Consider the following 16,714-nt stretch of genomic DNA (forward strand, 5'->3'; position numbering starts at 1 on the left):
GCCAGACGAACAGGGGCGAGGATAATACATATTATAGAGGGGCTACCGTGAAACGATCGAAATGGAGTAGCAGCTAAAAATATATAGATTTTAGCAGGCTAGGAGACATCCGTCAAATTAACCAAGGAGCAAGTCTTCCGCAGACATCGAGTCGGTGAGTCCCGCATAGTGCTGACAGCTGTAACGTTACCTGCTAGCTAGCTAACGTTAGCTAACACTAGCGAACTAACCGAATTACCTGTCTTTGACAGTTAACTAGACAGTCTCTGGAGTAAAGTAACCTTACTCATACAAACGCATATATATTCAGCTTTTTGAAAAGTATGTAACTAGCTCCCTAGTTTAAGTAAAATGTCTCTTTTTCTTGGAAAGCTCTCACAAGGTTGGTCTGATTTTCTAGACTGCATTTTATCATGTTAGCTTTAATGTTAGCGAGCTAAGTTAGCTAAAAGAGCTGTCCCTTCACTAGGAAGGTACATGTTTGTGTTTAGCTACTTTAATTTAACCGGAAATAAGAGTTAACTTGGTTTATTATGTTGCATTAAATGTAGAAAAGGTAGCATAGGAGGGAGTGATTCAGTAGCTGCAATAGTGGGAGTGTACACAATGCTAACTAAGTGCACTGCTTAGCATCTATGCAGGAGGAAATGAAATCAAGCGTCAATAGTTTAATGTTGAACATTTTACCTGCGCTGATGTCAATACTGTTGTGTGGTCTAACAAAAGGCCCCCTTACACTCCAGCTGTTATTAAACAAAAGTGGTAACAGTATTGTACAAACTTATATTTCATCTTGAAGTCCTATTACTAAAATCAGATTGCAAATTGTGTCATGGGTTATTTGTAGTAAAGATTGGGTTCACAAACTCAACGCTTGTGTTCACCTGGCAGACAGACTGTTAGTTAAACCATGCGTGGTTAATGCTTGAAAGCTGGTGCGGTTAATGTAAAACCCTGTAGGAAATCCTTACACTTTTTTTTGAAACACGTTCACTCCTGCAAATATGCTACTCTAATCAGTAACAAACACATCACCTTGTTTTGAAGTGCATTGCTTCCACAGGAGCCAATCATTTAAGTTTTGAAAATTCTACTTTGCATTAGTAAGATTTCCACATGAGATATGGGATTTATACATACAATACAATACAATACATACATGGATTAAGCAATGTACGTCTGGCCATGGGCCTGAACAGTGCCGTTTTTAAAAATGCCATGTTGTATGGTGAGATGCACAATTTCTCCAGGTTTTCTCCAAATCCAGCCATAAGGTTTCCACGCAATCTTCTAATGAACAAAGATATGAAGAAACCAATCTATTGTCCTCACCTAGACTTCATTATCAGAGTACTGGGACATTTTAGTTAAGGATATTTCAACACTGGATCTTGAGAGTTTTGCTGTTTGTCCTGGTTTATTGTTTGAATGCCTTTTTAATATAGTTATTGAATAACCTATTGTTCATGAATGGGAACAAAAAGAAACTTAAGCTGTTGGGCTGCAAAATGGCTGATAATAAAACATATGAAGCAGTTTTGTTTTACAAATCTGTCGGAGAAAATAATCCAGCAATTCTTTGCATGCTGCTGAACCTTCTTTTCCTCTTCCTTCACCTGTTTCCCCACCACAGTTTCTGTAGCCGAGTCCAAAATGGTGCGAGCAACCTTGGTGACTGCCACCAGTCTGGCTCTGACTGGGGCCGTGGTGGCACATGCTTACCTCCTCAAAAACCAGTTCTACCCGACTGTGGTCTACCTCACAAAGAGCAGCCCTAGCATGGCGGTAAGAGCGGCGCTAAAGTGAAGTTAAATCTGGAGTTTGTTGTAAATTTAAAAAATATTTTACCTATAGTAATAGCTTTTAAATATGTCAATATTTCCTCAAGAGTCATATCAGTGACATTGTGACAACTCAGCTTTTCATTTCTCGTATCAGGTGTTGTACATTCAGGCCTTTGTGTTGGTGTTTCTTCTGGGAAAGTTCATGAGGAAGGTCTTCTTCGGACAACTAAGGGCTGCAGAAATGGAGGTAGAGTTGTTTTAGTTTAATATGCAATGCATGGTCTTTGTTCTAAAAGAGAACAATGTATCTAATCTTTCTATCTTTGTTAATGTGCATTCTTTCCTCTCCACCATCAGCATCTCATTGAGCGCTCCTGGTACGCTGTGACCGAGACGTGCCTGGCATTCACCGTGTTCAGGGACGACTTCTCCCCTCGCTTCGTCGCCCTCTTCACACTCCTGCTCTTCCTTAAGTGCTTCCACTGGCTGGCTGAGGACCGGGTGGATTTTGTGAGTGATGAGAAAGAAAGAAACGACTTCTGTTATCTTACATAATACATAGTATTATGTAGTGTGAAGCAACATTCATAACGTTGACATTCAAATTCTGAATCTACATTTGAATGCAGTCAAAACCTCTTTTGCTCTCCCACTTGCTGTACACATCTGTATTAACGGGTCGGACTAGCAGCAATGAACAGCACCATGATTTACATTTCTACAACCACAATAACAAAAACCTCAAAAGAAGCTTGTACATTCAGCACAGCCCTAATGTTCAGCACACTTAATCCGCTGTTCTGTTTAAAGGTAGAAAGGAAACATGGGGCAGATGGTGTGTGGCTAACGCTGCGTACCAGAGTGGAAGAAACATTGTTATTTGACATTTAACTAATTAAGATTCAATTACAGATTTAGTGTAAAAGGCCTTTAATGTGCCATACTGAAAACTACAACTTTTTGAAGGAAGTGAAAAGCATTGGTACACCACCACACCGAAAAAAGTCTATTCCAACACTGTGCAATTATCAATGCCTCGTGCAATATTCACTTTTTATAACTTTTGCAATTACCATTGTCATGTGCAACATTCACTCCTACACATTTCTTTCCAATGACTGTACTTATATTACTTATATTACTGTTACTGTATTTTATTCTATTTAACTGTGTACCAGCCACTTTACTCTCTTGCTCTTTGCTGTAACAATGTAAATTTCCCCATCGTGGGACAAATATAAGATTTCTGATTCTGATTCTGAGCATACTGTCCTTACTAGAGGGCGGTCGATAGCTGCATATCAAACTAAAACATATTACAGGTTTCTGTGCGGGCAATCCCATACAAATATAATTCAGAACCACAATTGATATTTCAATGACTAAATAGACATAATTGACTGTACGTGTTTTAAGTACATAAATAATGTTATCTTTGTCCTTCAGATGGAACGGAGTCCAAACATATCCTGGATCTTTCACTTCAGAGTATTATGTAAGTACATGCTATCTTTATCTGCCACGTCAGAAATCATTCTCCCCGCCCTTCTGTGGTTTTTAATCTTTGTCTTCTGTCTCTAACTCTTTCTGTTGTATCGACTCTACTTATGAAACCGGTCTTTAGGCTAAATGAAACTGTATGCAAATCATTGCTGTTTGCTAATGACGCCAGGTGCAGCGCAGTTTAACAGACCACAACAACATGTTCCAAACACTGTTACAAAATCCATTCAGTCGGCTGTCCATCAGATACATCTTTAAATTCTGAATGTACTCTTGCATGTACAAGTGTTATTCAATGTTCTTTATTTCCTGCAGCTCTCATGGGACTGCTTGCTGTTCTGGACTTCCTGTTTGTCAACCATGCCTGTCACAGCATCATTACTCGAGGAGCCTCAGTCCAGCTTGTTTTTGGATTTGAGGTTTGTCTGACTTTGAAGCTGAGCTCCGTGTTTCTAGCTGTGAAAGGCTTATTTAACCCATCTTTGATCATTTAAAGTGGCAATAGACAACTTTTCAACTTTCCCTCCTAAGCATTTCCAAATAGGATCATTGTTGGCGCCGCTGTCTCAAAGACAACCTCCTAATTTAATCCAATCATACTAAGTTCTCGTGTCCCCACACCCATTACTTATAATAATAATAATAATAATAATAATAATAATAATAATAATAATAATAATAATAATAATAATAATAGCTAATATACACACAGCAATGTGCATAAATGATCTCAATAGGATATCGCCTCTGTGTGCCCCGCAGTATGCCATCCTGCTGACCATGGTGCTGACCACCTTCATTAAGTACCTTCTGCACACTATCGACCTGCAGAGTGAGAATCCCTGGGACAACAAGGCCGTCTACATGCTCTACACTGAGCTCTTCACAGGTACTGTGTTCAGCTGGAAATGTGATGCAGGAATCATTTTTTGTTTGTGTGTAGTTCAACACAAAAATGGTGGCAGCCAGACTCAAATATTAGTTTATGTTTTCTATTCAAGGTTTCATCAAAGTGCTGCTGTACATTGCCTTCATGACCATCATGATAAAGGTCCACACCTTCCCCCTGTTCGCCATTCGGCCCATGTATCTGGCTATGAGGTGAGCAGCTGTGTGTCTTATAGGTTTCTTATGTTTTGTTACTTCCACTAATCTGACTTTCTCTCACAGGTCTAATTATTATGCAAATGTATGAAATAAGTCCTTTACAAATCTTGATGATGATATTTTATGTGACAGTTCCATACATGAGACGTTTTACTCGAAGGTTGAATAACATTTTTAGTCGCTTGATAATTACAATGAATATTAAAAGGTATTGTTTTCTCTTTTTCTCTCAGGCAGTTCAAGAAAGCTGTAACAGATGCTATAATGTCCCGGAGAGCTATCCGCAACATGAATACACTGTGAGTAACAATAATAATAACTTTAGTTTAGTTGCTTTGACAGACGAAGCAAAAGCTACAGAAGACGATATAACAACAGAAGGCCACATTTAATAAAATAAAGCCAAATAAAAAGAATAATAGCATGAAAAGACAAAGTAATGTTGATCCTTTTTAAGGTCTGCAGTGAAAAAGCTTTTCTTCTTTTTAACAACAAAAACCCTTTTAATTGAAGACACCGTTATTTTAAGCCTCTACCAAACAATTAAAGTGACCATTTACAAGTAAATGTACATGTTTAACAATCTGCATACATTTGTCTACCTGACAGGGAAACAATTATGATACAGTATTTCAGCTATAACATGGACATTGCACATTTTAAAGATAAACAAATAGATAAAAGAAAGTGAAGGTTTATGTAATATGACCTTTACTTAAACTCCGATTTCACTCATCAAAGAATAAGACATGAAAGTGCTCGACAGTCGAGAAAAAGGCATGAGCCTTTACTGATCGCTAAAGTCTTTATTTCCCCGTGCGTCTTATTCATTTATACATCATTTATTTACTCAAAACACACAGTGAGTGGGATTTGTATTCTCAGTTAATGACATGGACTCCAGCCTGCATGCAAACTATTCTCAAGTCTCTATTCAGTGGTAATGCTTTGAGAGGTTGCAGGAAAACATGCACAGTGTTAAAAATTCAACTTTGACAAGCACTGACTCTGACTCAGTTTGTAGCAAACCCATACGAGTTGTCTGATGTACATCAGTATATTTTAGGTGTTGATCCGGATCTATTTGTTTGGCTCATTAGTTTTTCTTGTGTGTCGGCTGCTCTTTCAGGACAATATTCAGTGATGCTAGTAATCTTTGTTTGGGGATATTAAAAAGCATGACATGTTGTACAAATCTGTTAATTTTCTTCAAATCTTTGCCCATGTGTCAGATACCCTGATGCTACTCCTGAAGATCTGCAGGCCTCTGACAACGTCTGTATCATCTGTCGAGAGGAAATGGTCACTGGAGCCAAGAAACTTCCGTGTAATCACATTTTCCACTCCAGGTAAGTCCTGTGGTCAACAGCCTGACTCAGCAGGAAAGATTCTGGACTGCAAACAAACATAAAAATGTAGAAGTTGGACGTGGTCAGCATCTACAAAAACTGATGACACGCACAGTTCCTGTATTTGAACAGTAAACGAGTCAGTCCGGCAGATTACATAGGACTGAAAACAAGAACTTTGGGTAAATGTTGCTGTTTGTTTGTTCTTGTACTTCAGTTAATGTTTCCGTTCCTTCTCTTCCCCACAGCTGCCTCCGCTCCTGGTTCCAGAGGCAGCAGACCTGCCCGACCTGTCGCATGGACGTCCTCCGTGCATCCAATAACAACCAGACTCCAGCCCCGGCCCAGGCCCCGCCCCCTGCTCCTGCAGCCCCCGCCAACGCCCCCGCAGCCCCACCCGCCAATGGTGAGAGTAAAAACCACTACACCTGAACACCTGACGCCAAGCTACTCCCAAATGATTGGCAGTGCGTAACGCATGTCACGTGGCTGCCCTCAGCTGTGTAACGAGAGTAAACCAGCGCTTATGCAACACGACACATTCAATACCTCAGAGTACATTTACTGGTTTCAGACAGGATGTATCTTTTTATCTCTACTACAAGAAGCGATTTCATTCATGGGCTTCAAGACACTGTTTTACACACGGCACTTGTGTTGCCGTCTTAAGGTTGCACAAGTTCAACCTTTCTTGCTAAATTAGCAGCTCTCCCGTCATGTTGACCACTTTGCAGAGCAAATGAGTCATGTTTTGAATTCCCTCTGGTAAAGACATATTTGGACCCTTCTCCAGGGTTGGTAAGGATCTCTTTTTGTTCCCTTTCCTCTGCAGTGGCTCCAGGCATGTTACCTGGCTTTCCTCCTGGCGTCTTCCCCTTCTGGGGTCCCTTCCCTGCAGTGCCCCCCCCTGCTGCAGCAGCTCCTGGTAACACAGACGCTCCACATGGCAGCACAGAGGCGACACAGGCAGCTGGTAAGGATAACTCCTCGTTACCACACCAAAACAAACAAAGTATCTGTGACTGTTGGCCAATTTCATGTTATTGATGGTATCTGTTTTGTTTTATTTGATTTCATACTCTGGTATAGCTTAACATCTACCCAAACTGTTTTGTTTGTTCCATCAGGGAGCAGCCAAGCCAGCTCGTCGGCTGCAGTCGGCGCTGCAGGTGCTGCTGCTCCAGGATCAGCTATTCCAGGCTTCCCCTTCTACCTTCCCCCCTCCTCCCTTCCCCACTGCACCGTGGCTGCCCATGCCTCCACCTCCTCCCTTCGGTAAGCACAAAACTCTGTACCGTCTCGCAACCTGACATAAATACAACTTAGTGTCGTAAACTCCTCTAAGAATAGAAATAATAAGAAAGATGTCATGGAGATGATAATATTGTCCTACTTCTTTTGTTCAGCCTTTGTTTAAGGAAGTGCTGAGTATTACCATGGCAACATACTATCCTGTCATAACATTCATAACGTCTGTTCGGTGCTGCAATTTACAATTATGTTCTCGATTTATTGATTAGTCGTTTGGTCTATAAAATGACAAAGAAAAGGTTAAAAATGCCGATCAGTGTTTCCCAAAGTCCAAGTCCTAAAATGTCTTGTTTTGTCTACAACTCAAATAGTCACTTTACTTTTTTACTCTAAAGAAACCAGAAAATATTCATATTTAAAAAGCTTTTAACTATAATAAAAATAGTTGCCGATACATTTATTAGTTGCCAACTAATCGATTTAAATATGCAGCTCCCAGTCGGATCGAGAAAACACATTTGTCCAACACTTTTTAAAATTACGTTACAAAGTGTTCACAAAGGGCAAGAAATGCAGTGATTCACATGTTTAATAGTTCAACCGGTGGAGCAAACTGTTGCACATATATTCCTCGTGTATATTGTCCATTCTTTGCTCACTGAGCTTGTGCCCACGTCAGTAGCTGTAGCTAAGTGTAAGCTTCAGCTGCACCAGCTTGTGTTAATCCCTCTCCTCTCCTCTCTTCCTCCAGTGTCGTCGATGCCTCCTCCTCCTCCCTCTCTGTCCCGGCTGTCGGAGGAAGAGCTGAGGGAGCTGGAGGCAGAGGGGCGGCAGGGCCTGGAGGCCCGGCTCCAGTGTCTCCAGAACATCCACACCCTGCTCGACGCCGCCATGCTCAACATCCACCACTACCTCAGCACCGTCGCCACGCTCAGGTAACCGAGCTCAGACTTTGACAATATTAGGGCCAATGTAGGTCAAAGAAAAATAATAATAATATTCTGAGAAAAAAAAACAAAAAGCTTCTGACATTAAAGTGGAACATTTACAAGAAGAAGAAAAAGCACACGTTTATGAGAAAAGAAACTCCCAAAGATTGTGTTGTCAAGTAACCACATGGCTTCACTTTGCGAGCTCGATCAACCTCATCACACCACAGACGCTTGCTGTCTATTAGGCAGTGGATGACCAAATCATATTATACTTTGCAATCTTTTTTTCCCTCGTTAATTCAAGACTTCAATCTCAGAAAAGTCTTCTTTTTTTCCCTTCTCTGAATATTCCACCCCTTCCCCCGGCTTTGCTGCTGCCCCTTAATACGCCGTCGTAGTAATACAATCAAGTTTTACCAGTTTAAAAAGATTCACTGATTCACTGTCTGCTGTGTTCTCCACAGTCCTCCTCGGGCTGAGGGCAGCGCTGGAGAAGCCAGCGGGACAAACACCGCTGCTTCACCCCCTGCAGCTGGCAGCAGCACGGACAGTCCCAGCCAGGAGAAAGACTCAACCAGCTGTAAGTAAACTGACACTTCTCATAAACCACCAAGACGACTAAAAACATTAAAGCGACAGTTCACCCCATAAATCGATAATACATTTTTAAGAAAGCATGTTTTGAATAAGAATTTGTATTTTTGAGTTTGGGGTGAACTGTCTCTTTTTAAACAAAAAACCTGACTGAATTATTTATTTATTTATTTTACCCGTTTCCAGCTGAGCAGCTGGACGGAGCTACCTCTCAGCCAGCTGACTCTACTTCTACCGCCTCGGACACGGAAAGAAAAGAAGAGATGGACGAAGGAGTGGCGGGGGTGGGTGAAGGGGTGGGTGAAGGGGAAGGGGAGGAGGACGGAGAGCCCAACGCCGCAGAGCTGAGGCGCCGCCGCCTTCGTAAGCTAGAGACGTCCTCACCATCATCTTCACCCCCTCCGGATAACTGATCCACGTGTTCTGACTCGGACATATTGCTCTGGACCGGCAGGAACTCTGCGCTGATCGATCGTTGCTTTTGGTTCTTTCTTCCTTGTGGCGCTCTCCTTCCACAGGCTCCGGTTTCTAACTGTCAAGTTGGACTCAGGCTAACGGGGGACGCAATGATCGGTGCCGCATATCTGGACTGTTTCTGTGTCGGAAAGCAATAACACCACCTCCCCCCCACCATCCCAGAATGACTACTGCAATAAGTTCTGCAGGTGTTTGTGAGTTTAATCCGGCGGCAGAGGAGTTTCAAAGCCATTTATTTGGTCAATGTGAGAGAGACGCTGTTTGGATTTGTGTTTGGTAGTTTAACTGTCGGTGAGATCCTCGCCTGCAATTTGATTTTTTTGTTTAATTCAGATTTCCCGAGTACAAAGGTGGTCTCATTCACATCAACATGTTACACCTGGATCAGTGTCGGATCCAATGAATTCAAATCGAGGGAAGTTGTTCAACTGCTTTGGCTTTTGTTTAGTTTTTTTAACATTCATCACTCTTCTGTTGCCACTGCAGTCGCTGTAACATACTGATTTATTTGAATATGTACATACTGTATAAAGAGTTTTAATAGGATGATCTGTACATAATGCAGAATAAACTGTTTGACTGAAATGGCAGCACAACACGTATATCAGTGTGTATGTTCACAAAGGGATGCCATAGAGGTGGAATGTGTTAAAGTGAAGCTCGTAGACTGTGAGGACTTTCTGTGTCAGAGCTTAAATGTTGCCTTTGAATTAAAGATTGGGCTATAAAATTAAAACTTATCAGTCGTACGTAAAAACACTCTTAAGTTAGTTTTGTAGGATAAAAATGGTCTCTTGCCAGAAACGCAAAACAAGAATCCCAGTCAGAATAGCCGTCTGAGACACGACCCTGTCGGCTTTTATTGTTGTAAAGGTAATGTTCTTGTTTGTATGAGGTGCTTATCCATAGTCAGTGTATTATTTACAGACAGAAGCTAAGCTGAGGACGGGGGCAGCAGCAAAACATACTTTAGACACTAAATATCAATTTGAGTGTACACTATGTTTAGTAGAGTATCGACTTCAGTTCCTGTCAGAAAAGGCTTCTGACAACAAGGTAAAGCGGTGGAAATATTCTAAATCCAGCGTACACTTAATCTGATGTAGATTGTTTTAGGTGTCTAAAACATGTTTAGCTGCTGCTTCCGTCCACAGCAGGACATTGCTCAGCTTCCTGCTGGTACTCCTGTCTGTCTCTCCAAACTGGAGGCGTGCAGCCCTCCATCTACAGCAGGTAATACAGTGACTGGAGAAGTACCTCATTCAGCCCCACTTCAAACAATTAAGTAATGCAGTAATAATTTAACTTATAGATCTATATGTTTTGAGTAATTTCCCAGGAAGTTTCCTGGATAGTAAGTGTGTTGCTACTAATTCTAGGAAAGAGGAACTTCCTTGAAAGAAAAAGCTCTTTTCAAATCAAACTACATTTTCCTTCAGTATTCAATTATTATTAAAGACATGTTGTCTTTTCTTTTTTCAAAATGGTGTTTTATGTTCAGCTGACCTGTGTTCCAATCAAATCATTTGTTTACTTCCTTATTATAACCATATCATTTATTAAGAAATTATGCAGAGATCACAGGCCTGTAAAATACAAAGTAACCCGTATAAAAGTAGACCTAATGTTCACCAATGGATAAAACATTTAAAAATCTAAAACACTGCACTTTTCACTGCAAACGTTCTTCCTTAGCAACAGGCTGGACGTGCTTTCAGATTGTTGTATTGGTCTTTTACATAGTAAACATCAATCATGTGCTAAAGTCACATGAGAGTGACTCGCTATGAGGAAGCCTCATTCCAGTAAACACACAAAGGAGAATAACATTTGATTGAACTGTATTTATAAAATAAGTTAAACTTTCAAACTAAAATACAATTATACAAGAGGAATACAGAATCAACTTTTTAAAATGAAAAATTATGAAACTCTTTGCAAAAGTGACATCTAAACTAAAATAGACAAGAAGGAAACAGTTGAGCGATGTGTACAAGAGACAACCTGCTGATGTGGAATTATTTATCAAATGACAAATGATCATTTGTATTTTAGTCAATTTCCTACACTTGTCAGTGTAAGAGAAAAGTTACCTTCTTCAAAAAACTGCAAATTAGTAATGTCTGTGGTTGTTGCCAAGCTTATGAACATTAATTATAAGGAATGCTATCGAAGCTAAATGTGCAATTTTTACCTGGTTTACCTGGTTTCTTCAACAATAGGAGAGGGATTTATAAAAAGAAGCTAACACATTGTGACTTAATCTCCTTTAGCGCTTTTTAAGGAGATTAACGAGCACAATGTTTGTCTGCCAGAGCTTCTCCCGCTAGTTTGTTCCCTTTGAGCCAAGAAAATGTTTTCACTATAGTCTCTGTTCAAATCTACAAGGTGCATATTCAAATCTACAAGGTGCATATTCAATGTTTGTTTGATGAGTTCCTGAGGATTTCAGTGCAAAAACAGTTCAGAGGCAAGTAGTGCCGGCTGGTAGTTGTGTGCGGTCTGCCCTTGAGGACACGCTGACCCTGATAGTGGAGTCAGGGTCAGTTCTGGGGGGTGGAGTAGAAGGAGTGGTGCTGGTGGCTGTGGTCTAGAGGTTTGCTGGCAAACAGGAGAGGAGCGGTCTCTGATCCGTACCAGCTGAAACACAGTGAGAGGAAGCATACATCAGAACATAAACCTAATCTAATTACAACATTTAGACAAAATAATTGATTCTGATCTAAGATGTATTAACCCTTATACATCACTTTTTTTTCTTTTTCTTTTTACATCGTGTTGGCTTCGCTGATACATTTTGGCAATGGTGTGACAAAGTTCATCCCTCAGCTCCTATAATAAGTCTGTAATACAGTGTGTTGCCATCGTACAGTCCGAGCCTTAAGGACAATAATGTCCCCATTGAAACCACATTTTTTAACTATCGGCCATTACAGCATAAAATCCTGCTTTCTATTATATCAGGCTTTACATCCGGAGGCTTCCACATTGTAGTTTTTACTGTTTTCCACCAGATGAGTTTTTTTCTTATGTTTACTCTGTGGGTCAAATACCTGCTATTTACATGGTTTCCTGCACAAAGAATATAAATGCATATAAAAGTCAATATTGTTGCATCATCATTGAAAAGAAATCCCTCTAGCATTTAGTATATACGGAAAATAATTCAAATTGTGTCAACAATGGCATCATGTAAACTAACTGGCATTTAAAGGTTTAAAATTCTGCAAAATATCTGAATATTTGGCAGCTATAAACCGGACTGATGCTGGTTAAAATATATAACAGTGGACAATACAATTAATATATCCTTTTATGGGAGTTTTTTTAAAGTGAGGCACAAAGGTTAAGGCCCTAAGATTATAACACCGTGGAGGGCGTTATAAATATTTATAAAACAATTATTTTCTTTATAATTCTATTACTTGTTTGGTCTATAGTCTATAGCCAAGACTGTGATCTCTTTAAATGTCTTGTTTTGTCCAATCAAATGTCTAAAACCCAAAAATACTCAACTTACTATGACATAAAACCAGAGCTGCAACAATTAATTGATAAGTCCGGCAACAGGAAAAGAATCTGAACATGGATAATCGGGTAATCATTTCAGACACTGATTAAGCAAAAATGCCTTTCTGGTTCAAGCTTTTCAAACGTAAATATTTGTTTCCTTTCACAGTAAAGTGAATGAATGTTTTACAATTACCTTTTGACGTTTTATCAACTACATGATGAATCGATTGAGTGTGAAAATGATCTAAACGTTAATCAACAACTGAAATCATTTTTATTTGCAGCCCTAATATAATAAAGCAGTCAATGATCACATTGAAGAAGCTGGACGAGCACCGACTTCAATCATTGACACGGTTGATAAATAACTTTCTGTTGATTGACTTTCTAAACGTGACAGCTCTAGCTGTGAAGACAGAACCTTGAGTGTGGATGTGAAGTGCGTGCCCATGGAACAGGTGAGTCCTCATCGCTGCCTTGAGGGTCATCAAAGAAATATGGACGAGGTAGGACCCTGTTGTTAACGGCCATGCTGCTGCTCTGTGAAAACCAGAAGAAACACACAGGTTGAAATGACTTCCACTGCTTTAGCACTAAAATGTCTTTATTTAGTTGACATTCAGTCCGGTGTCTGTCCGATGCGCTCACTACCTCTTGAGCAGGCTGGCGCACTCTGAAGATGAGGATGAGCAGGCTGGTTGGGAGCAGCTCCCATATGAAGAGGATGGCGCCAAAGGCCAGGTAGCCCCTGTCGCCCAGCTCACTGCGCAGGTCAGCCTACACACACACACACACACACACACACACACACACACACACACACACACACACACAACACACACACACACACACACACACACACACACACACACACACACACACACACACACAGGGTTATCTAGTAGTGCTTTTACTGGCCATGATGTTCTGATATATATATTTTTTAAAGACAGCCGTTACTGTCAACTTGAGCGCTGCATTGGCTAAGAGTGCTTGGACTCAGACGTTTAGATGATCACCTGATCGGAGACGTTGTACCAGTCGAAGTTGAACGACTCCACCCGGTGGTTCTGAGACAGAATGAGCACCGTCAGGTTGTAGCAGGCTCGACTGGCAAACAACAAGATCACTGCAACTCCCAGTGCTGCTGTACGACACACCGTGGTGCCCTAGTGAAGAGAAAAACACAGGGTTAGCCTGGCAGCCTGGCAGGGGGGGTCGTGCTTCAACCATTTTAGCTCCAACAGTGTGGAATGCATTCCCCCTCAATATCACATCAGCTGAGTCAGTGCCTCAGTTTAAAACACTTTTATAAACCAACATGTACACCCACATTTGTATAATGTTGTTTCCAATTTTTCAATGTAGTTTATGTTACATTTAGTTTTATGTCTCTAGGTTTGACCACTTCTTGAAATCCCTTTTTTTGAGTAGGATTTTCTTTTACATTTTCTGTTTTCTTTTATTACCTATGATTCAATATCTTTGCACCTATATTGTTTGGTGGTGTATCTTGTGAAGCATCTTGTAACTCTGGCTTTGAAAGGCACTATAGAAGTTTATTATTAATATTATGTTCAAAAAGACTTCATTCTTTTTTCTATTGCTTGTCCTTATTTATTTTAGGATTTTCAATTATTTTTGTATTAATATTATAATAATTTAATGTTCAACTTATTTAATATATCTATTTGTCTTTCATTTCATTGTTCTATTTTATTTTTCATCCATTATCTTTTTTAATATGTATATACTTTTGTTCTTGTCATCAGCTCTTCTGTATTGTGTTGTATACTTGTTTGTGCCCAACATGATACATACCTTTTGTTTTGCCAAATAAAAAACTAAAGAAAGACATAAGACTAGGAGTAGGACTAATGCTGCACTTGCTTTGTAAAGTCAGGGGAGTACCCTTTTAATTTACGTTTATTTTCACATTTTTATCAAAACAAAATCGTTGCTGCTTCAGGTCATTCTCAAAGACTGATGCTTAGCACACCTTGCTGATCAGGTACGGGCTGGTGGAGCGTGAGTGTCTGGTCAGGAGCAACAGCAAAGCGGCCAGTAACACCGCGTCCAGGATGAAGAGCAAGTCGTTGACCAGAACTCGAACCAGGACCAGATTCCAGGTCCACTCGCCGCCGGCAACGCTGTCCCTGAGAGCTGCGCAAACCACGTTGACACAGAGGAAGATGGCGCTCAGTGCACCGTACATGCACCGTGCCAGCCACCTGAGGAAGACACAGAATGGATTAGTACTTGTGTTTCACTGCTTGATACATTATTCTACAGGCAAAAGGGCTTTTTCTCTTATGCTTTATTGCAGAGTGAAACTTACACTCCTCTGTCCACTTCTGAGCTGTAAATGTTTCTCACTTTGAGTAACACCTGTGGTACAAGAGAGAAATAAGGCGTTTAATAAGCATCTTGTATTTTCACTTTTTATATTTATGGTTGTGTCAGAACAATCATTTTTGTCAATTTCTATCAGTATTTCCCTGCTGTATCCCCAGTCTTACCCGAGTGAAATACAGGTTAATAAGGCTGAGAGTGAAGAACTGCAGACAGACAGGGAAGCAGTAGAGCAGCCAGTACACTGCAACAGGCAGGTGGTTGGCCTCCAGAGCATTACAGAAGTAAAAGGAGAAGAGGGTGGTGCGGAGGGCAGCCCAGAGCAGGCAGAGAAACAGAAAGACACTCTGGTAGCTCCATCTTTTGTGTCTGTAGAGGTAGAGAAGCCAGAGTTGTGTGTACACCACCAGGAACAGTCCGGCGTATAGGGAGGTGTAGAGGATAGTGAAGCCGAGCTGGACCGACAGGGCAATGGCCGGTCGCAGGGGCAGTGGGCTGGAGGAGATGGGTGGAGGAGCAGCTGTGACTGAAGCTTCCATTGGAGTACTGACAGGACTGACTAACTGTCCATGATCATCACAGAGAAAGTGCCAAACCTTTCAGGCCGGACGGTTACATGTGGGACCTGAAACAAGGTCAGTTCATGAGCAGAATACTGAGCAAGAGATGGGCAATGTGAAGGAAAAACATATACCTTAATTAATAGTACTGAGTTTGGACAATATACACAATGAGACCATATCATTTTGTGGCCAATGTTTTTGTTTTGATAAATAATTTTCATCTCAGTATTGGTCAAAATAATCCTGATTATCATTTTGGTCATAATCGTGCAGCCCTACAACTTTTTCCAATATTGATATAAATCATAGTATGGGTTTATAAGGTATGTGGCAAATTCCATATGAAGTTGTCCAGCTACTATTCTTCACACTGGACTGGATGGTGAAGGGAGGTCAAAACAGTAACTTTCATTTACAGATCCATTCTTTAGTATTTCAGAACAAAGTCAAGCAGACTTTAAAAAGAGTTGATCAATAATGACAATGTAATAACAACCCCATGATATAATTACCATTATATATGGTGTAGATACTTTTCCCAGCTGTGTCAACCTTTGCATTTGATTTCAACTATAGACAGTGACCTCATTATATAACAATAGACACAGTCACGTTATGGTGGCTGTACTTACAGGAGAGGATACTAATTTAACAACTCTTAAAAAGCTTCGATTTAATTTTCGACATTAACATCAGCATTTCAAACCGCAGTAATGTAATATTTGTGGGACTATGTCGTGTCATCATATTGTACAGGTTTTCGTGTCCCCTGTGTATTTGTCAGTGACCTTTGAAACCCAGCAGCCCAGCTAGCTGAATGTCTTTACTTTGGTCTTTGGAAAGATAAACAACCGCTCGTGCTGGTTCCGTTCTGCTCAACAACAGCGGCTAAGCTAACTGAAACTAACTTTGTTAACTAAATGTCAACTATTTCATGCTGTAACTCAGCTATGCTTTGCTTTATCACAAAAAAAACCCATCAAATGTATAAACTGTCAGTACTCATTTAACGATAATAACAGACCTTATTGAAGTGAACAGGATAAACAGCAGACGACGGTCATCCGTAGTTTCCGTGTTGTGTGATCTACGTGACGTCAGATGGGCGGAGCCACTGTTTTGAATCCAACCCCAACCGCCAATCAGAGATGACAGGAAATCGCGGTTTCTTTAAGTTGTTGTTTACTTATCACAAGAAGGACGGCGCATTCAAATCTGAATAAACTGTAAGTGTGTTTACAGGTCAATGAGAAAGGTGTTTTGATAGCACTAGTAGTTGTTTAATGCAA

At 40.5% G+C, this 16,714-nt stretch overlaps 2 protein-coding genes across 3 annotated transcripts in view; one reads left to right on the plus strand and one right to left on the minus strand.

Moving 5' to 3' along the window:
- Positions 1-9,590, plus strand: part of syvn1 (synovial apoptosis inhibitor 1, synoviolin) — a 9,668-nt gene extending 78 nt beyond the window's left edge. Inside the window, 17 exon segments of the mRNA XM_029441003.1 lie at positions 1-154; positions 1,634-1,785; positions 1,939-2,031; positions 2,142-2,294; positions 3,231-3,279; positions 3,603-3,706; positions 4,050-4,176; positions 4,289-4,388; positions 4,628-4,693; positions 5,627-5,743; positions 5,992-6,149; positions 6,576-6,716; positions 6,871-6,959; positions 6,961-7,018; positions 7,746-7,929; positions 8,391-8,506; positions 8,707-9,590. The exon segment at positions 1-154 is cut by the window's left edge and continues 78 nt beyond it. Of these exon segments, the coding sequence (XP_029296863.1) occupies positions 1,654-1,785; positions 1,939-2,031; positions 2,142-2,294; positions 3,231-3,279; positions 3,603-3,706; positions 4,050-4,176; positions 4,289-4,388; positions 4,628-4,693; positions 5,627-5,743; positions 5,992-6,149; positions 6,576-6,716; positions 6,871-6,959; positions 6,961-7,018; positions 7,746-7,929; positions 8,391-8,506; positions 8,707-8,933 (1,914 nt within the window). The 5' untranslated portion in view covers positions 1-154; positions 1,634-1,653 and the 3' untranslated portion in view covers positions 8,934-9,590.
- Positions 9,591-10,821: 1,231 nt separating this feature from the next.
- Positions 10,822-16,593, minus strand: gpr137 (G protein-coupled receptor 137). 2 transcript variants are annotated; one of them, XR_003832882.1, is made up of 8 exons: positions 16,450-16,593; positions 15,030-15,487; positions 14,849-14,898; positions 14,510-14,741; positions 13,530-13,679; positions 13,162-13,287; positions 12,932-13,060; positions 10,822-11,637 (listed from the first exon to the last, which is right to left on the minus strand). XR_003832882.1 is itself a non-coding variant. In XM_029441006.1 (8 exons), the coding sequence occupies exons 2-8, from the start codon at positions 15,399-15,401 to the stop codon at positions 11,541-11,543; spliced, it is 1,146 nt and encodes a 381-aa protein (XP_029296866.1). In that variant the 5' UTR covers positions 15,402-15,487; positions 16,450-16,593; the 3' UTR covers positions 10,822-11,540. The 2 variants fall into 2 exon arrangements, 1 of the variants encoding a protein (XP_029296866.1); XM_029441006.1 differs by having other exon boundaries at positions 12,932-13,050.
- Positions 16,594-16,714: the final 121 nt, after the last annotated feature.

Source organism: Cottoperca gobio, chromosome 10 (genome assembly GCF_900634415.1).
Source record: "Cottoperca gobio chromosome 10, fCotGob3.1, whole genome shotgun sequence".
NCBI lineage: Eukaryota > Metazoa > Chordata > Actinopteri > Perciformes > Bovichtidae > Cottoperca > Cottoperca gobio.

Bases quoted from the DNA above. Each gene is read 5' to 3' on its own strand.
- gpr137 (XM_029441006.1), bottom strand. From the start codon at position 15,401: ATGGAAGCTTCAGTCACAGCTGCTCCTCCACCCATCTCCTCCAGCCCA. The intron at 13,288-13,529 runs GTGATCATCTAA...GTGTGTGTGTAG, and splicing joins GGTACAACGTCTCCGATCAG to GCTGACCTGCGCAGTGAGCT. The intron at 13,051-13,161 runs GTAGTGAGCGCA...TGGTTTTCACAG, and splicing joins TGCGCCAGCCTGCTCAAGAG to AGCAGCAGCATGGCCGTTAA.